The sequence below is a fragment of the Ochlerotatus camptorhynchus genome, unplaced genomic scaffold (assembly GCF_037179485.1).
Source record: "Ochlerotatus camptorhynchus isolate MF236.1 unplaced genomic scaffold, CSIRO-AGI_Acam_v1.1 ptg000162l, whole genome shotgun sequence".
Taxonomy (NCBI): Eukaryota; Metazoa; Arthropoda; class Insecta; order Diptera; family Culicidae; genus Ochlerotatus; species Ochlerotatus camptorhynchus.
The window spans coordinates 2,167,038-2,188,530 of NW_027040652.1; the positions used below are offsets into that span (position 1 = coordinate 2,167,038).

At 42.7% G+C, this 21,493-nt stretch overlaps 1 protein-coding gene across 1 annotated transcript; it reads right to left on the reverse strand.

Moving 5' to 3' along the window:
* Window positions 1-3,919: 3,919 nt before the first annotated feature.
* Window positions 3,920-6,421, reverse strand: LOC135701466 (uncharacterized). Its single transcript, XM_065222276.1, has 2 exons — window positions 5,061-6,421; window positions 3,920-4,481 (listed from the first exon to the last, which is right to left on the reverse strand). The coding sequence occupies exons 1-2, from the start codon at window positions 6,419-6,421 to the stop codon at window positions 3,920-3,922; spliced, it is 1,923 nt and encodes a 640-aa protein (XP_065078348.1).
* Window positions 6,422-21,493: the final 15,072 nt, after the last annotated feature.

The window sequence follows — 21,493 nt, forward strand, 5'->3', positions numbered from 1 at the left end:
CTCATCGCCCGTCGTCGTCGCTTTGATTCTCAGCAGAGACCATCACTTTGACGGATGAGGAAACTTTGGAAATAGTAGTTGTCGGCTGGCAGAGGGCCCCAAGGGGAATTAAGTCTCCCAACCCACCAGCGGAAAATCGTTTTTAATGGCTAGTTGCGGCTTCGGATTTGGGAAGTTTGACGGGGTGCGAGGAAGTCGTTGCTAGATTTATGAATGCCAATAAAAACAATGTGTAGGTTTGAGTTTTTTTTTTTTTTTTCGTTCGGTTGATGTTGGGTGAAGACGAAAACGAACTGACGATTATTAACGGGCTCATTAAGGAGGACAAGAGGGCACCATTATTTGATGGCCCAGTCAGTGTCGTCACGTCGACGAGGAGCGGTCTGCTTTGTTTACAAAGAAGGTGAACTCATTGGGATCGCGTTTGAAGAGGTTGTGCACCGGATGGTGCTGGGCTATCTCGAAGCGGGATTAGAATCAGGGGGGATTGGAATGAATTTTGTTAAATGAGGTTTGAATACCTCTTAAGAAATTAATACCATTTTAAAAACTCGACAGCTGAAACTTTGACTGATTAAGCGCTAGGAGAAATGATGATTCGGTAAGGTTCTAAAATTATTCTCGTTCGAAGGTAAATGAAGTTCATGAACTCGGTTGAATGGTTCAACACATGATGAAAATCAGGATTTTTTGTTGATAATTACCAGATTATTCGTCCCAAATTCCACAGTGGCCCAAAATGGGAATTTAGCAGGAAAACGCATTTAGAGCCTGAAATTCAAACGTTATAAATCAAAAGTGTCTTCTTACAAGGTTGTTTCTTATTGTTGAGCCCTCATATAGGTGTCAATTAATAGAAAATATCTGTATCGGTAGAAAACGGAATACACCCAATATTGTAGTCAGTCTTGGTAATTAGCAAATAGAAAAATGCGACCTTCATAATGACATTATAAACAGAGCAAATAATATGCATGCATTGAAAATAAAATTAAGTTTATACAACGAATGCGTTCGTTTGCGCCACGAATTCATTCGTTGTTTTCTGCAACGAAAAAGTAGAAGGGTCTGTGCCTAGGGACACGAACGGAAGCTTGACGTAGGACCGGTAGTGGACAGCATAAATGTGAAGAGCATTTAGTTCTTTTAATTGATCAATTATCTATTATCTCAACTCTTTCCGTTTTTGAATTGTAGGCGTGCCAAAATTGTACTAATCTTTTTCAAAGAGAAATTTGACTAAGAGAATCAAGCAAAATCACTTGCACTCCTGGTTCCAAGTTTGGTTACAAGATTACAACTCTGGAGAGCATTTTGTGTGGTCGTTGGGGGCTTGTGGTTCTGAATATGGACAAACAAGCACAGATAAATTCTATTCCAACTCTTTACTGATGTAAGCTTGATGGCCCTGAAAAGAGCCGTTTTGTTGCCAAAGTTGGTGATGATTTAACATCCGAAACCAAACAGAGTGCGTCTCTGTCACTTCAAAACGTAGATGACATCCATGGCCGCTTAGGCTTGGCGTGTTTAGTATAGGTGACAGCATCACGGATCTCATTTTTCAGGAACACCTTCAGCACACCTCGTAAATCAGACCGGAGATACGGCGAGCCAAACGACGGATGGTGGTTATCTCGAAGAATTTGCGTTTGGTTCTGAATATGGCGATGAGTGTGCAAAATATTACGCAATTTCATCCTCCCTATTCGCACGCGCCCGAAGATCGGCGGCGAATGCCACTTCGACTTGTTTCGTGTACTTACTACTCTCTGACGACTGTGCTGGGGAAGCAGCATATGCATGTAGCTAATTGGTGGATTTGTTAGTTAATTCAACGCTTTTGGACAATGCTGGACATTTACCAGTTTTTCAATAGTTTCTTGTTGAAAATCAACATTCGGATGCATTGTTATCGATGCGTAGCCATATTTTGGATCGATTAGTGATACCATTGTTAAAATTGGACCAGGGGCAGCTGAGTTATTAACGTTCAAAATCTTTCTTAATTTGTTACATAATCCATTTTCGGTTTTCACAAAGTGTACCCCCATATAAAGGGTGATACGGTCAAAATTTGGTCAAGGGAAAACGCGTGTAAATCGGTGAAATCGTTTATTTAAAAAATCAAATTAAATTTCTTTTTCAAGTTCAATTAGTATAAAATTCAGGAAAAATATTCAGTTAGGCTTCCGCTTTTCCAAATCCGAATTGCCGGGCCTTACGCTTGACCCCTGCCATCAGATTTTGTACAGCCACCTTGTCCACCTTCTTCGCCGCAGAAAGCCAGTTTGCCTTGAACTGATGCTCGCCCTTAGCAGTTTTTTGGTCTTCTTTAGGTTCCACTTGACAATAGCCCAGTATTTCTCATTGGGCGGAGCTCTGGCGTGTTGGGAGGGTTCTTGTCCTTGGGAACCACCTGCACGTTGTTGGCGGCGTACCACTCCATGGCCTTTTTACTGTAATGGCAAGATGCCAAATCCGGCCAAAACAGTACGGAACAACCGTGTTTCTTCAGGAAAGGCAGCAGACGTTTATTCAAACACTCTTTCACGTAAATTTCTTGGTTGACAGTCCCGGAAGCTATGAAAATGCTGCTTTTCAAGCCACAGGTACAGATGGCTTGCCAAACCAGATATTTCTTTGCGAACTTTGACAGTTTCATGTGCTTGAAAACATCTGCTACCTTTCCCCTTCCTTTTGCCGTATAAAACTCCTGTCCCGGAAGCTGCTTGTAGTCGGCTTTGACGTAGGTTTCGTCGTCCATTACCACGCAGTCAAACTTCGTCAGCATCGTCGTATACAGCCTCCGGGATCGCGCTTTGGCCGTCGTATTTTGTTTATCATCGCGATTTGGAGTCACTACCTTCTTGTAAGTCGATAGTCCGGCTCGTTTTTTGGCTCGATGCACGGTTGTAGACGATACACCCAGCTTATTTGCGGCATCTCGGAGAGAGAGGTTAGGGTTTCACTTGAAACTACCGGCAACTCTCTTTGTCGTCTCAGCGGTTTCCGGTTTTCGATTTCCCCCCGGTCCTTACTTCCTGGCTGTCGACAAACGTTCCCCAAACACTTTAATTACATTTGTAACGGTTGATTTGGCAACTTTTAGCGATTTTGCCAACTTTGCGTGCGAGTAGCTCGGATTTTCGAAATGCGCGAGCAAAATTTTGATACGCTGCTCTTCTTGCTTGGACGGCATTTTGACAACTGAAGAGTGAATTCTAAAATCAAAATAGGAGCAACATTCTACACACAAACACACCTTCAAAATGAGGGGTGTTCAGGTTTTTAAATGCAAAATTGAAAGAAATACGTCAAGTTGATATTGACCAAATTTTGACCGTATCACCCTTTACGCTGAGGTGATGGCAGTTTTGATCGACCGTACCATCCGCTCCCATGCTACTCCCATGTGTGGAGCACCAGGAGGGATGAAACGCCACGTAGTTGTGGTACTCGTGAAGGTTCTGGTCAGTCCAGCGTTGATTTGTTCCCGCAAAACTCTTTCAGCACCCTGAAAATTTGTGGCATTATCGCTATGAATTTCTAAAGGTGCACCACGTCGGCAAACAAAACGGCGAACACTTCTGATACATGCCTCAGTGGTCAAGCTGTAGACCACCTCCACGTGGACAGCACGAATCGTCAAGCACGTGAATAGTGCTACCCAACGTTTGGCATTGCTCCTACCGATCTTGACGAGGAGAGGTCCAAAATAGTCCAGCCCTACATAACTGAAAGGGCGTATGTACGGAGATAATCTGGCTGATGGCAAGGCTGCCATTTGCGGAATTTGAGGGGTTGCTTTCTTCATCCTGCAATATTAACACTCTCTGGCTACCTTTCTCACCTGTGCTCGTAGGTTCGGAACATGGAAGCGTTGGCGAACTTCATTAACTACTGTCTCGTTATTCGCATGCTACAGATTGCGGTGCTGTTGATCGATGATCAGATGGGTTAGGCGATGCGATTTTGGCAATATTATGGGGAACTTAAGGTCCCTTGAAACGCACGTAGCTGCCCCGATTCTACCATCCATTCGTAGAACGCCGACCTCGTCCAAGGCTGGTGTCAGTTGGTAGATTTTGCTGGTCTTGTCCAGCGCATGCCGTTTGGTATCAACTACATGTTGATTCCTTGCTAACGTTGCCATCTCTTCCGGGAAACACTCCCACTGTACCAAACGCATCAATGTTCCTTCAGCCTTTTTAAGCTCGCTCTGTGTAATATCACCAGTTTGGCGATTGGCGTTCCGTTTTGAATTGCTGATGAATCGATGAACGTACGCCATGGAGCGATGCAAGCGATTCCAGCATGCAAACCGACTGACATCGATGATCAGTTCTGGGATGAACACCTCATGATGCAAGCAGCACGATCGAAGCTCCTCTTTGTCAGGTTGCACCAGATGATGCGGTATCTCCCAGTCGATCCATTCATCCTCGGGTTTACGAAGGAATGCTGGTCCACTAAACCAGATACTACCGGAGTTGAAGAAAGGACCAACTCCCCATTTCGATGCTTCGTCAGCGGGATTCTTCTCTGATGGCACCCATTGCCATTCCATTTGTTGTGTGCATTCCTGGATTTCACTCACACGATGTGCCACGAACGGGCGAAATTTCCAGGCATCCGCTTTGATCCAACTTAACGCCACTGTCGAATCAGTCCACAGGAACCGCTGGGAAACCTTGACTGTATGACCTTCTACGACGAATTTCATAAGGCGGGCGCCTTACACGCAGGCTTGTAGCTCGAGTCTAGGGATGGTCATTGGCTTTAAGGGTGCAACCTTCGTTTTTGCTGCAACCAAAGCAACTTCTGCTTCCCCATAGGAATTGACGATGCGCAAATATGAAACGCATGCGTAAGCAGCAGGACTTGCATCGACGAAAGAGATATTCCGGAAGTAGCTGCGTGGGATGCGTACCTCATCAATACTCTTGAGCATTGCGGTCCATTCTTGCCTACGCTCGAATGACGATTCAATGATTTGCTCGTCCCAACCTGATCCTGAACGCCATATGTCTTGAAGGAGAATTTTACCGTGTACTACATACGGTGCTGCCAAACCAAGCGGATCAAACAGTGTCATCAAGCATCTGAGCACCTGTCGTTTGGTTGGTACCGCGCCGCTTGCAATCAGTCCAGTGATATCCGCTCTCATCTCGGTAGAGTATTTAAGCTCGTCTTTCTCCGTAAGCCACCGCACGCCAAGAACTCGCTCTGTTTCTTCGCCCTTCAACACAAGATTCTTCACCACTTTCTCCTTGGGTTCTCCAAGATGCAGTGGAATATCTGGAACGTTCGATCCCCATCCCCGAATTTCGAATCCGCCACTTTTGTGGATGGCTTTCACCTGTGACGCCACCTTTTTTGCTTCTTCGACAGTCAGGAAGCTGTCCAGATAGTCGTCCACATAATGGCACTGGATGATTCCTTCTTCGGCCCTCGGGAAGTCCTGGATAAACCTCCTCGCATTCACGTTTTTAACGTACTGAGCCATTGCCGGTGAGCATGTCGCACCAAATATTGCGACGTCCATAACGTAGACCTCCGGTTGTTTGCTGGGATCATCGCGCCATAGAAAAAGTTGGGCGCACTTATCCAGTTCTCTAATCCCCAACTGGTGAAACATTTCCTTGATGTTTGCTGTTACCGCCACTGGAAATTGCCGGAAACGGAACAAAACATTCAGCAGCGAGGCGAGTTCGTCGGGGCCCTTAAGGAGAAGTGTGTTCAATGAGATGCCATCAACTTTAGCTGAAGCGTCCCATATCAAGCGAACTTTTCCTGGTTTCTTAGGGTTCACCACTGCCCCAAGCGGCAAGAACCAGGTGCGACGGGGATCAAAGTTGGCCAATTCTTCACCTGAAGCACGATGCGCGTACCCTTTCGCCTGGTATTCCTGGAGCTGGCGCATAATGTTTTCCCGCAGGATAGCATCCTTCGCCATTCTTCTCTCCAAGCACTCCAATCTTTTCACCGCCATGCCGTAGCTGTCCGGAAATTCCACGTTGTTATGTTTCCACCACAAACCCGTCTCGTATCGCTCTCCGTTCCGTTGAGTGGTTTCTTGCATGGTGTGCTTTGCTCGTTTGTCATCTTCCGTTTTCTCCTCAGCTTGCTTACCTCCGATCTCGTCCAATGCAAAGTATGCTTTAACTGTGTTGCTCAAGGCATCGTCACCTCCGCATTCGCAGATGTGGTAGCTGTATGTTCGAACATCTTCTTCTTTTCGACCGCCATAAACACTCCATCCTAGTCGGGTTTTCACGGCCGTGGGACCACCGTTTTCGCCTTCCCGTGTCTTCAATGGTACTGCCAGTTTTAAGTTATCGATGCCGATCAGTAGCTGAGGTTTAGCGTTGCGATAACCTTCTAAAGGAAGACCTTGAAGGTGGGGAAAGTGCTGCTCCATCGCCTCCACCGGAAAGCTCTGTGTAGGTAGATCCAGTGATTCAATTGTGCCAACGTCAGCTACATGATATCTTTTATTCTTCTTGTCCGGAAATTTCGAAAGCGACGCGTCTCGAGTTCCGTTCTTCCCTTGTTACGTTGCCTGTCCATTTTAGGCACAAGGGTTTTCCGTAGCCAGTTACCCCTAACTCCTTTGCCAAGCTGTTTTCTAACATGGTGAGTGAAGAACCCTCGTCCAAAAATGCGAAGGTGCTGACGGACTTAGATCCACTGTGCAGGACAACAGGTACAATCCGAAACAACAACGATGGAAGGCCTTGTTGATGAACGTGATGTTGCTCAGTCAAGGTCGACACATTCTGCGCCGTCTGAGGCCTCACGTTCGAATGAAGAAGCGGATGATGACGTAGCTGACAACCGTTGATGCCACATCTCTTATTGCTGCGACAGGATCTCCGTCCATGCCCAAATAAGCAGGTTCTGCATAAACTTTGGTTGTGAACCCTTTTCCAGCGCTCGTCAATCGATAGCGCCTGGAACTCCTTACACTCCCTGGCTCGATGTCCCACCTTCCTGCATACAGTACACTCGATACTCGTAAAAGCATCAGCTACGTTTCGATCTTGTCCCTGTTCATTTGGATTCGAAGTTCTTGATTCCGTATCAGCATGAACGAAGCTACGATCTGATTGTTTTGGTTTCTCGCGCCGTTGTGTTTTGTCATTGCCACCACTGTACGATAATACGCTACACGCATCCGCAACAATGTCCTCCATAAATATTCCGAAGGTTTGCAAGTTGTCCACACCATGCTGTTTCCTGAAGCCTGCCCACTTCATTCTGTACTCTGCTGGTAATTTGTAGACGAGATCCTTTAACAACGTTGGGTTGGAGAGATGGTCCAACAGTTCTGCCGCCACAATACGGTCACATAGGGCCTGGACAACCATTCCATATTCGATAATTGAGTCGAGCTTGTCAACCCTTGGGCTGGGAGTAGCTTTAACTTTTTCGACAAGCGATTCTATCAACAAATCGGATCGCCCATACCGCAATCGAAGTGTTTCAATCACGTTAGGCACAGATGCAGGAAGAATCAACCGACTCCTCACGGATTCCCATGCTGCACCTTTTAGACAGCGTTGAAGACGGATCATATTTTCTCCTACGCTGTAACCGCATGCCTCCGTGGTGTAATTATAATTACTTATGAAGACAGGCCAATCGGCTGGATTGCCTGCAAAGATAGGCAAATCTCGTGGAAGTATCTGACGGGCTGCTAATTGCTGGGGTATTGGTCCTGCATCACCCAGATTCGGTAGGTATGAACTCGGTGGGTCTCGTACCGGACGTGGTGGTACCGGATATGATGATTCTCGTATCGGGCGTGGTGGGTCTAGAAGATCTTCACCTGCAGGATCTGGTTCACTAGGTCTTTGATTGGGCGTTGACGATGGATTCCGTCGTGGCTGTTCAGGCACTGATACAGTACGACGTCGTGAGTTCAACCCGGGTGGATCCTCTCTTTTTTCCCGTGGCGACAAATTATCTCTATCATACCTGTTTTTCTAACACATGAAGTGGAAATTGTTCCACCAACTGATATTCTTAGAACTTATTTGAAGTTCGCAGAACGTCTCTCAGTTTGGCATCTTTTTTTGTTCTCAAAATTCTCAGATATTTCTTAAAGTTCACAGCACTTTCCTAATGTTATTAAATTTTCCCTGTGGTTCACAGACCATCCTAAAGTTTTCAAAAATTTCCTGGCGTTTCAAGAACTTTTTGCAGAGCATCATTGAAATTCATATAGTTATAATGCACAGAGCTCTCTTAAAGTTCGTATAACTTACCAGGAGGGCATTGAACTCCCCTGAAGCTCACAAAACATCCCTGAAGATCGAAGCACATCTTTAAAGTTTGAAGAATTTTCCTGAAGTTTGTAGAACTTCTCTGAAAGATGCTCTGATTCTTTGGAAGAACGTCTCTAAAGTTTGCAGAATTTTCTCAAAATTCACTATAGTTCTCCTACACTTCGCAGAATTTCCTAAAAAGTTGCAGAACCTTCCTGAAAGTTTCCATAGACAAAATATGGGAACTGCAATGAAGCTCTAGCAATTCTGTATTAATTCAAAATGAGGGCTACCTAAACTCACTGCGCAAGAGTAACTAACCTCATAATTTCATTCCTGTATTATCAGCATTACCGGTTAAACGATTTTCAGAAAATATTTTAGGTTTTTTTCTTCGAAGCGCAACAAACGAACTCTCAATTTTCTTCGTGAGATTTTTTCCTAGATTTCCTACACGATACATCTATAAAAAATAACACACGAAACAGGACGAAAATGAATGCCTACTATTGCTACGTGGATTTCTTGGACTGTGCTGCAGTGAATTTTGCTCAAAGTCGACATAATCAATGCGGATCTTAGGTGAGAGTTGAAGAGAACTCTTTAATGCCATTTGGATCAATTCAATCAACTTTTGAACCTTATTTAACTGCATTTGTTCAATTCGTAATGGTTTTGTATCGTCAATAGTCCATATATACGCATTTGTAAACATCACAACACTTTTCTCAAAAGCCCAAGATGAAATATTTTAAATCCATCACCGATTTGATTGTAAGGATCAATACTAACATCCTGTGAAGAAAAAAACTAAGGTACATGAATGTTGCAAAAAAAGTGCCTTCAGACATTGCGTGCGGTGTTCCAGCTATTACAATTACTTACCAGCCTTAATTGTTAAGATTTAAAGCTTGAGTCATTTAGTATCTGGACGCACTGGTTGCAGTGCTCCTAGCGGTTTGATCTGGAATGTTTTGACATCAGTTTGTTTTGAAATGTTTCCTCTTTCACGATTCATTTTGTTTAAAAGAAGTCATACTTGATGGAAAACTCGCGAAGTCGTTGAAATTGGCTAAATCGACCGTGTGCAGTGTTCTCAAACGTTTCCGTGAGTGGCATACTATCGATTGGCAGGATCATAGCAAGCGTCGTAGTGGAACTAAGGATCAGAAGCAGCATTTGAAGATGTTGTGAACGGTTAGGGCAAACCCTGAGCTGTCTGATTATGATATAGCATAAACCAGGTTGCACAATGTCGTAGGTGGTACGAGCTTCAAACTGGACTGTGATTAATTACTACCTCTTAGATAAAGGATGTGTCTTCCTCCAACAGACCAGAGCTGTCCTGGCCACGTCCTTGCATCTGGTGGGGAAAGGGGAGGTATGTTCGTCCGACACTTACTTAAGAGGGATGCAGAGAACTCTACGACCCCTCATAAGTGTCACGGGAAGGGTGGATTTTTGTTAGTAGGGAGGGTAAGCCATAGGATACGCCCAGCCGGGGTTACAGGCAATCGTCATATCAAGCATTTAATAAATAGAAGCTGTAAGTAGTTTATCTGTCCGTTGTTGCTGCCCATTACCAAAACATATTATTCAAAACAGTCTTCAGATTTTGGAATTAAGAAACGTTATAAGCTCGATTCTGTTGCACCTTTGCGCCTTAAAATGTTTGTTAGGATCCTAAACATATGCACAATTTATTCTGATGTGTAAAAGGTTATTAATAGTATGTGGAATCGTAGATTAGAATGAAGATTCGCCCTTGGCCTAACTCCCACTGTCTGGTATTGGTATTATGGATAAAATCTGCCTGCAATCATTTCTTATGAATACAAAGAAGCTTGAACCCGGGAGTTAGAAGGTGACAGCTCTACCACAGCTACAATAGCCCATTTCAAGAACGCAAGCATTCCGAAGCTATTTTCACAAATGATAAGCCCCGCTCCAATACATTATCGATGCAAATATACACCATTGATAATGTACTGAAACTTTCAATCAAGTAGTAGTGCAATACTTGATTGACGCGTATTTAGTAAGTTCTAAAATGATCGTTAGATGGATATTTCCTATCGAGGGCAGTGGCACGAAAAGGTAAATAAACTAAGCTGAGCGTAGCTACGCGTAGATTAGAACAGTCGGCACCACATGCAACGGATAGGAATTTGAAAATTTTCACTTAATGCACTTTTCTACATCACTTCTGTACTTTCAAATTAACACTTTTTAAAAATGAAACTGTAAATTTATAACATTTAAACTAGATCGAAAGCGACGCAGCAGAACAAAAACACGTCATTTTCGCTGCGCGGCCTACTTCGATCGTCAGGGCTGTCGGATTATGAAATCGCCAAGAAATGCAATGCCAACCAAAGCACCGTCAGAAGGATTCATCAGCGAGAAGGATTTCGATATTTTCGGACCAGGAGAGGTTCTTAAAATTTCAGGAAAGAACAGAGATCCTCAGAGCAGCTCCATAGACTTTAGTGAAATAACAGACATTTAAAAGAAAAGTAATACCAAGACACGACCGTAGATTTGGCACGCCCGGTAGCAATATTCGGCGACTGTGCTAGGGAAACCACTTTTCTCATCACGGAAACGGCTCGTTCTCTGATGACAAAATTATACATTTTCGGGCTCAAATTGCACGGAATTTTTGTTTTATTCAATAGATATCGATTAGCGTATTAAGAATTAAAATCCATCATCTCTGGATCAAAATCAGATCATTTTTATGCCACGACCGAATTTGGTTTTTGCAATTCCGGAGAACTTCGAGATTTGGGCGTACTGCTTTTGTAAACAAACACGTCAATCACTTATTTCTTGCGAACAAAAGCTCAATCTCGCGAACAAACTATTCCAAATAGCAGAGGAATCATTTCTCTATATGATTGTGTTGTTAGTTTTCTAGGCTGAGTTTTTGTTCGCAAGAAATCGGTGATTGAAGTGTTTGTTTAAAAAAGTTATTACGCCCAACTCTCAAATCACTCCGGGATTGTACCCAAAAAAAAAAAAGTGGTGACCTTAAAAATACATGGTATGTTAGATTATATGTTACTTATGGGAACTGACAACCGATGGACCTTGACCTTGACAAAGGTTCAGAAAATATTCTTTAACAGATTTATGGTTGTCCTGAAAAGGCCCGCTTTGTCGTGATAGTTGAGAAATGCTGAGCTATTAGGGTGTTCAACACGGATGAGGCAAGTGAGCTGTATGTTGTTTGGAACGAGGGTGATGCGCTTGGCATAGATGGTCCACAGTGGATCACGACGAGCAACTGAATCCGATCAGTAGCGGTACGGCTTCTTCCGCTTTCTTCGCTGAATGGACGCTCATATGGGCTAGAGCTCGCTGCTTACGGGCAGCCTTTCTTTGTGCACTGGAGAACAATGTTCAGCATCACGCGCCGAAAGTACTGCTGCTGCTGCTATTGCTAATGATGTCCGACCGGGCACCACGGCACACGGTGATTAAATAAGCACCGTTCGGCGTGACCGGATCGACTTCAATTTTAAAATCTGTGTTAGGGAAAGCGCTTTATGCAGGCAATCGGTGACAATTTTCAACAGTTGAAGATTTGTGTAATTTTCAAAAATTACCTATTAAAAATTAAAACAAGTGTTCGTTCTAGGAAATTTGTAGATATTTTTTCAATCGGTTGGCTTGTTTAGAATTGAAATTCTTCCACTATTGATAGAGTTATAAGTGGCCAAAACCTGACCACTTTTCGTAACGCAGTCGATTTTGGTTTATTGGAATTGAACCCCCAATATGTTGCCGAAAGACGTTATCCTACGTCAAAAAATCGGAAACTTCAGTAAATTGTTAAAACATCAGGAGCATCCTAGAATTTTAGAAAATTACGGAAACTTCACTGCAATGAGATGAGAAAGTGGAGAAAGCTACACCATTTTCAATTCTCAATTTTTACCATATTTCAAAGGTCATATTTTTAGCTTTGTTTAAATCGTAATAATTTTGATAATTTTCGCAATCATTGTGAGGTTAAACACGTTAAGGGTAGTCGCGGGTAGCCCACGATTAATTAGTAGTTTTCATCAGAAACCTAAATTTATTTATTTGTTCAATTGGTGCACCCTTCGATTACTTCTACGACTACCAAGCTCAAATTTTACGACGACTGCAACGAGAATCTGTTTTCTGAACAATTCACTAAATGGATTTACGTCACTTTGTCATCTCACGGAAGTTCAGAGAAGATCCATAACCGTTCGGAAAATTGAGGAGCTTTAGGTAAATTAGAAACAGTTCAGAGAAATTTAAAAATTTTGAAGAGAAGTATTGTGAGCGTCAGGATGGTTTTTAAAACTACAAAAGAAGTTCAAATCTTCAGGGAAATTTTTGGGAACTTTCAAGTAGTTCCAAATACCTCAGATTAGTCTCAACATTTTCAATGAACTCATTTCAGAGCTGCCTTTGAAATTATTTCCATCCTTTCTTATTCTACTCACATTGAAAGTTTTTCGCCAATTGTAAGCTGCGGCTTACCTGCCAGCCTATAGCTGGCCCGATTTTACCCCGGCGGGGCGGCCTTGAGCAAGGGTACTTCCCCCAAAGACGTTCGGATTTGGGTGGGACAAAACAACAAAAAGTAAATCAATTTTAGACGTCTATTCGCTACTTATCTTCTCCTCCTCGCTGTTGGTGCTGCTGTTCGGTGGGGCCCTTCGACGACAATATAACGGCGGTTCTGCTGCTACAAAGCACGGACTGTGCTGAGCGGTTTGCTTCTTCGGCTGTCCTTGACACTTAGCGGGGGGGATGAGCGGGGCTCGTCTGTTGGAACCCCCCCGGCGACGTTGGTGACGAATCACCGGATTGCCTACTCGCCGTAGGCAACCCCGGCAGACACCGCGGTGTTTCTGCCCAGGCAAACTCACCTGTAGTACTGCCTGCTTCGTCCTGCTTGACGATTAACTGCGGTGGCGAGACTGGCTCTATTGGCTGAGCCACCGCAGTCAGGACGGCGAGTGTCTACCGGATCCTTTGTGGTTAGCCGGGGAAGCGATTAGCTCCTTAGCACTTAGCTTCCCACAATGGCGATCCGACACTCTGTTGCACTCACAACTTTCACGGCCACGGAGCCGACTTTCACTCGCGGTGCACAACAAATCCTCCGGACTGGCACTCGCGTCGCGGCTGGGCAAACCTTTCCCAGTTAAAGTCGTTTTTCTCGGGACTAACGGAAAAAGCGTCTCCGAAGAAAAAACCCGCGTAGACTTCACCGTGGCTCGATTTAATTTGCAGTTCTCCTCTCAAATTCCTTAGATTTCTCCCACGAATATGTTTGGCAAACTCTTCTGGAATTCTTTTCCGAACTTCTTTGAGGTTCTCAAATTTAATTGTAACCCTCCATTCAGCACCCCCTAAGTATTATCCTAAAATTTCCCGGGAATTGTGCTCCTGATTCAGTTTTTTTTTCCACAAATTTCTTGGAATTATCCTTAGATTGCCTTTGGGTTTCTTCTTTGGGATATCCAGGAGTTCTTCTCAGAAATTATCATGGAATTATTCTCAGAAATTTCAATTTCAATTTTGAATCCAGTCCAGGATTTTCTTGAAATTTCACTCACAATTATCTCAGGTTTCACATGATATCTGGAATTCCTCAAAACAAGGGGAAATGACTCTCATGTTGAAATATGGATCGACGATTAGGCCTATCGTTAAAAATCTGCTATTTATCATTGGGACGGTTCTAATAGATATTTTTGGTAATTGTTGAAAATTTAGTCGATTGCTGAATTTATGTATGGGCCCAAATTAGGGGCAATTAGGCTGACATTACATCCATTTCCCCTGTATGAAAAGCAGAATTCACTGGGTGTTTTTCTCGAAGATTGTTTTTCCAACTCCTTTGGAATGATCATGAGAAATTAAAATCAAATTCCAAGATTTAAAGCAGTTGTAGAAAATTTAACTCTAGGTACAATTACTTTTAGCCCAGAATTTCAAAAACTTCGCCAAGGTTAAAAATTAAGGAAAATATGCATATTCTCTAGCCAGAAAAAAAATCTTAAAGCCTCTGAATTTTTAAAATATTATTTGTCACTGAATAATTTTTCGGTGCGGATCTATTAATTTCGATTACTGATTGAAAATAATAAGGAAAATTAAACATATTCATAGTAAGAGAATGTGAAAATTATCATCCCATAACACATCCCAACATTTGAAGAAGCATGAACAACATTCGAGGCACATGCTGATCGATCACAATTTTAAAGTTCCAACCCGTCTCGCCTTGTCACTTAACCGAATCGCCGACCGAACCTTCCACAGTTGGCGTAATCAAACGATTCCCGACCCCCATGATTGCCCCGCATCCCCCTTGGGGATCGCTAATGTCAAAGCAGCCAAATTCGGTAGCAGGACGAACAGAAAAAAAAAATGTAAATTCAAACAATAAATCCAACGGAGAACCGAACTTGCCACAAATTGAATTAATTAAAATTGTTTCAATGTGTGAAACTAATCGAAACAGGGAACATTGCACCGTTGGAGGAGATCGCGAGAGGGTCCTTGTTTGTTCAAAGTGATGCGTATTTTAGCCGCGCCGATTTTGGGGGTCGACGGGACGCAGAGTGTGACACAATTTCGAGCGAGATTTTTGGCGTTCCCAATAGTTGACATGACCCAAAATCACTTCTCCGTGCGGAAATTGGCGTAATGTGGTGGAGGAGAAGGCATGAGGAGTCATTCGGTTGGCAGAAAAATAATTTAGTTATCACAGGCCGGGATCGGTTTTTGTGCTTAGAGAGACAGGCTTCCTGACACCGCTCCCGGAACCTTGGCGAAAGGGGTCCCGAAGCTGTTAATTTAAACTGTGACATGATACAAATTGCTGTTTTCGGGGAGCCGGGGGAATTCCGCAGACCGAGGGGGTAAAGTTCAGCTTGGCTGATTTTGGTTTATTCACACCATATTTTCTGTGATTCACATTTTCCTGCATGTGGCACGGGGAGGGGTCGGGCCGGTGTAGAGTGCTAAAAACATGGGTCAACATAGTGACAAGTGGTCCTCGGAATGTGCTGGGTGTGTTTAGTAGAACAATCTCGACTAATGCTCTCACCGAGGGCGACGGCGGCGGCGTTGGGGCGAACAACCAGGATGTTGAACAATTGTTATTGTTAGAGTCGAGTGAGTGCAGCGGATTAGAACTGAAAGTTGGCTTTTCGAGCCACACGCTCGATGCAGGATGAGAGAGGTTGGTATGGTCAAATTCGTTGACATCGGGTTTTTTGCTCGGCAAATTGGAGCCAGAGTGTGGAATTGATTTTTTTGTGTTGGGTCGCGAGTTTGGTGCAGTGTAGAGAAATACAGATTGTCAAATTGAAGGCTTTTCGGACCGGTTTTTGCTGCGTTCGAGTGGAAATTTTAACGTGGGGCGTTTAGTTAAACTTTCAACTCACTGAGCTCGCTTGATTCGGTGAATCGAAAAATGGTGATTTTGAGGATTTACTCGGACGTTACTCTTGAATGTGGGTTGGTTGGCAAATTTATTAGGGTTCATATTTGAAAGGCAACGGAGCATGATACAGAAATGCACTGGTGGAGTCAAATGATAGATTTGATCGTTCCGTAGTAAAGAATACGTTTACGAAATGGCCGTTTCATCCAAAATTTGGAAAAGTCGTCACTTCCTGGTGATATAGAGTATTATTCATAGAACAAGTTTTACAAGTAACAGTGTAAAGCAGCGTTTCTCGAATTCACACATTTTGGTCATGCGTTTTAAGCAATCAATAAACTGAATGGAAAATCAGCTTCTTCTTTGGCTATTACGTCTATAGCGAATCATAACGGTGGCTCTCGGCTTCGAGTACTGCCCTTTGAGTACTTTTATAGTAGTTAGTTGAGAGCTTTCGAAGCCTGAACCGCCGTATATTGTATAGAAAGTTCAATAACGATTTATGCCTAGGAAAGTCGAGACATTTTTCAACTCGAAAAACTCCAAGGCTGGACCGGGAATCAAACAAAGCCGCCTTCAGCATGGTCTTACTTCACAGTTGCGGAATACTGAGCAAAGGAAGGCCTTTCGCAAATAATGTTGTGATAATCAAATTGAGCATGAACATTTGTTTGATATCCAAAAATGAGCTCCTTGTGGCAAAACCGGCTTGTAATGAAGCACAATTTTCCAAATTTTTGAAAAATTTTAACACAGCAGAGCACAATTAAAATCAGCACCCAGTTGATTTGTTGTTTGTAATTTTTAGTTGATTACCAAAATTATATTTGTAATAATTATACTTCTTCTTCTTCTTCCTCGCATTTCAAGCTTATTGCTTATCGCATATTAGCTTTTTGCGTGCCCTCAACTTAGCGTTCTAGATGCAGTTCAACAGTTATTAATTTAGAGCTCGCGATGCCTGTACCATTTTCGCATTATTATTATTTGTTTGGCAAGTACAATCATATCTTATGCCCAGGGAAGTCGAGAAATTTCCCAACTTGAAATATTCTGAGGCCATACTTCTAGCATGGTGTTGCTTTGTAGCTGCGCCTTACCGTCTGAGTTAAGGGAGGCCCCAAAAAAAAACTTGCTCGAGCATATAAAGTGCCAACAACCACACTAGCTACACCCCGACATCTTCTAGGTATCCTCGGAGAAGGGGCCATATCCTTCTTTAACCAATTAAAGGCCAGCATGAGACACATACAATTACATGAGAATTCGAAAATAAAATCATCATGGTGGTCATTATTGAGTACTCAGGACTCTAGAGAGAATTCGAGGAATATGAAGAAGGATTCCTAAAGTTCTCAAAACTTTCCTGAAATTCTCGAAGCTTCCCTTAATGTTTGAGTGGAGCTGCCCTAATGAAGCCGTAATTTCCATCAAGATCTCGGATTTGCACTGAAGTTCACTTAGCTTATACAGATAAACATATGTTGTAATTTTCTACTTAAACCTGGAGAAGGTTTTTAAATATAAAATTACACGCTAAACGATCAGTAACTTGATGAATTAAAGCTGACATTTACACGTTCATGTAAATGTATATAGTTTTTTTTTCATCAAAATTCAATTAATTTCAGTCGAATTTTTCACTGTCATGTAAAAGCACAGATCAAGGTCAAAAGGCCAAAAAATACTTAAATGCGTCAAATTTAAATTCACAACATTTTTGTTGCGTAGCTAAAGATCTTCAAACTTTCGTTCGAAGCTCCCTGGGTTTCCCTGAAGTTGATGGAGCTTCATTAACCTTGCTAGTGCATTTGGGTCTTTTTTGACCCGGCGTCACTTTAAAAAAAAAACTGTAACTTTGTAACGAAATATGATGAAGACCTGAAATTTCCTGTATTTTCCTAACATGTTGCTGTCAAAAGAAGCTTTCAGCATCTTGTGCATTATGGTCAATAACAACCCAAACTGCAACTCACCTCAAAAAATCAATTTTTGAATCGATTCTTGATCTATTGGCTTCAAATGAAAGATAAAGGTTCCTAGAATGGCACCCTGCCCAGGATTTCTCAAATTTGGTCATTTGGGTTACCTGGCACCGGTTCCGATTGGGCACAAAAGGACACTTCCAAAACGGTCCGACGGTTCAAATTTAAGATTTTTCATCCAAAAGTAAACCCAAACAACATACAGTTTATATAACATTTGTATGACTAGATTTGGATGTAAATAAGTTTATTAAACATAATTCTATGAATTTGTGTTACTTGAGAATTGACATCATACCAGAACAAAGAGGTGGATCTGGCCCCATCCGGTAATTACTTACTTATTTATCCACTCCTCAGCCATGGACTGAACAACCTGAGGGATCAACGCGTGATTTCGCGGCTTCGAACCGGGCACACCAAACTCTACTATATATAACTATGGTGATCTGCCGTTCCGCAGAAGCTGCATCATCTGTGGGGTACCCTACACCGTCGAACACATCCTGTGCAACTGTCCGGAGTTCCAAAATCTTCGGGAGTCACTCTGACTAACTTCCAGCATCAGCGATCTGCTCGGGAATGATACTTTGGCCTCGGCAGCATTAGTAACCTTCTTAAAAGAAGCCAAAATCTACCACTTGGTATAGCAGGAATTTCTTTCGGCCGTCGGGACATCTCAGCTGGATGAATTTCCCCTATTGGACCCATGCCAGCTGAGCTCTGTTTTGTTGGGATTAATCGTTTGTTGCTTGTCTTAAATCATTTTGTTTTCTGTTGTTCCACTGTTTCATTGTTTTATATATTGTTATTTTTTCATATAAGTTGAAGAGCCAGCAACCAAAGATATTTACTAAATGTTAATATACCATGTATCTAGAAGTTACTCACTCTGAACCCTCTCCTTTCTCCGGAGATGAACTAGCCATAGGCTAAAAATCTTCTTAATAAAGAACCAAAAAACACGACATCCCTCAGGGTTGCACCTGCATCACAATGTTATGCCAATTCACTCGGTCCGTGGCTGCTTGTCTCCAATTTTTTGACCGTCCCACACTTCCAAGATTCTGCTCCACTTGGTCTAACCACCTTGCTCGCTGTGCTCTTCTTCGTCTTGTACCGGCCGGATTCGAGGAAACTCCATTTTTGCGGGATTGTTGTCCGGCATTCTTAAAACGTGTCCCGCCCATCGTACCCGTCCAGCTTTCGCATCTTTCTGGATACAGGGTTCGCCGTAGAGTTGCGCCAGCTTGTGGTTCATCCTTCGCCTCCATACACCGTTCTCACATACCCTCCCAAAGATGGTCCTAAGCACTCGTCGTTCGAAAACAACCAATGCTTGCAGGTCCTCCTCGAGCATCGTCCACGTCTCGTGCCCGTAGAGAACTACCGGTCTTATCAGCGTCTTGTACATGGTACATTTAGTACGGAGGTGAAGTTTACCCAACCTCAGGGTCTTGTGGAGTCCGTAGTAACCACGACTTCCGGTAATAATACGCCGACGGATTTCTCTGCTGCAGTTGTTATCCTACGTCACCAATGATCCCAGGTACACAAATCCGGTACCCAGACCCGATTTCGGCCGGACACATTCTAATCGTCATGTACTGATACCGTCCGACGACTCAAAATCAATGAATTTTCATTCAGAAGTGAATAGACATCATGCAATTAACCGAATGGTGGATCTGACCACATCTGCATACCCAGAACTGGTTACGACAGGGCCCCAAAAAGGACATTTCCAAAACCTCATAGACCGACGACTCAAAATTTATTACTTTTCATGCAGAAGTAAAAATACACTATGTCATGGACGAACAGGTGGATCTAACCTAAGTTGGATATCCGGAACCGGTCCCGGAAAGACCTTAAATAGGACACTTCCAAACCCTGGCAACTGGTACCGACCGACGGCTCAATATTTATAATTTTTCAATTGTGGAATACAACATGCAGCCTTGCGCCGCGTAGTGAGGACGGTTGTGGGACAAAAGTTCGATGGACAATAGGTCGAAGGACATAAGGTCGAAGAACATAAAGTTGAAGAATCTTAAGGTTTAAGGACAAAAAGTTTCATTGAACTTAGAGGGACAAAATGTCGAATTGAACTTAGGTGGACAAAAGGTCGAATTGAACTTAGATAGACAAAAGGTCGAATTGAACTTAAATGACAAAAAGTTGAATAGACAAGAGGTCCAAGCGACAAAAGGTCGACTTGAACTTAGATGGACACAAGGTCGAATGGACAAAAGGTCGAATGGACAAAAGGTTCAATGGACAAAATATCCAAGTGGACAGAAGGTCGAAGTGGACAAAAGGTCGAATGGACAAAAAGTCGAATGGACAAAAGTTCCAATAGACCAAAGGTCATAATGGATAAACTGGTCGAATTGTTCGAGGATGGGTGGTGAGTAGTAGACTGGCCCACATTTACATAGGGGAATTTTTTTATCATGTTTTCAACAAGCCAACCCCTAGATTTATGCCATTAGTGAGAAAACCACTCCCTGAAAATTTCAGCTTAAACTTTCAGAGAATGGTTTTCTCATCTAAAGGCACAACTCTAGGGAATGGTTTGTGTAAAATTAGAACTTTTATTTTTGTGAGTCAGTCTAGTGGTGAGCTCTCAAATATTTGTCCGTCTTTAAATCATGAGCAGTTATTTGGAAAATAAGATAATAAATAGTTACTGTGCGTGTCACGGCAATTTAGGTGACAAATAACTGCCTTTCTTTAGAATAAATTCCTTCCTTAATCATACGCATGTCTTGTGGGAGTATTATTTAAAGTTAATTTAAACTCTGAGCGCAAATTTTCTACTAACTATTTTACAAATTTTAATGTTGATTTTTTGAACTATTGTCCGCTTAGACTTTTAATCCATTTCGTCCATTTGTCCACTTCGACCTTTTGTCCGTTCGAACTTTTGTCCTTTCGATCTATTGTCTATTTGACCTTTTGTCCATCTGAGTTCAATTTGACCTGTTGTCCATTCGATCGATTGTCTATTTGACCTTTTGTCCAATTTAGTTCAATTCGACCTCATTTGCCATTTGACCTTATGTCCTTCGACCTTTTGTCCATTTCTGTTTTTTTATCAATTCATCCTTTTTTCCCTTCGCCTTTTGTCCCTTCGGCATTTTTTCTCTTCGACCTTTTCTCCCTTCGAACTTTTGTCCCTTCGACCTTTTGTACCTTTGACCTTTTGTCCCTTCGACCTTTTCTCCCTTCGAACTTTTGTCCCTTCGACCTTTTGTACCTTTGACCTTTTGTCCCTTCAACCTTTTGACCCTTCGAACTTTTGTCCCTTCGACCTTTTGTCCCTTCGAACTTTTGTCCCTTCAATCTTTTGTCTATTCGAATTTTTGTCCTTTCGATCTATTGTATATTTGACCTTTTGTCCATCTAATTTCAATTCGACCTCATTTTCCCTTCGACCTTATGTCCTTCGACCTTTTGTCCATTCCTCTTTTTTGTCCATTCAACCTTTGTCCCTTCGACCTTTTTCCCTTCGGCATTTTTTCTCTTCAACTTTTTGTCCATTCGACCTTTTTTCACTTCGACATTTTTCCCCTTCGAACTTTTATCTATTTGACCTTTTGTCCCTTCGAACTTTTGTCCCTTCGACCATTTCTCCCTTCGAACTTTTGTCCCTTCGACCTTTTGTACCTTCGACCTTTTGTCCCTTCAACCTTTTGTCCCTATGACCTTTTGTCCATTCGAACTTTTGTCCCTTCGACTTTTTGTCCCTTCGACCTTTTGTCCCTTCGAACTTTTTGTTCCTTCGAACT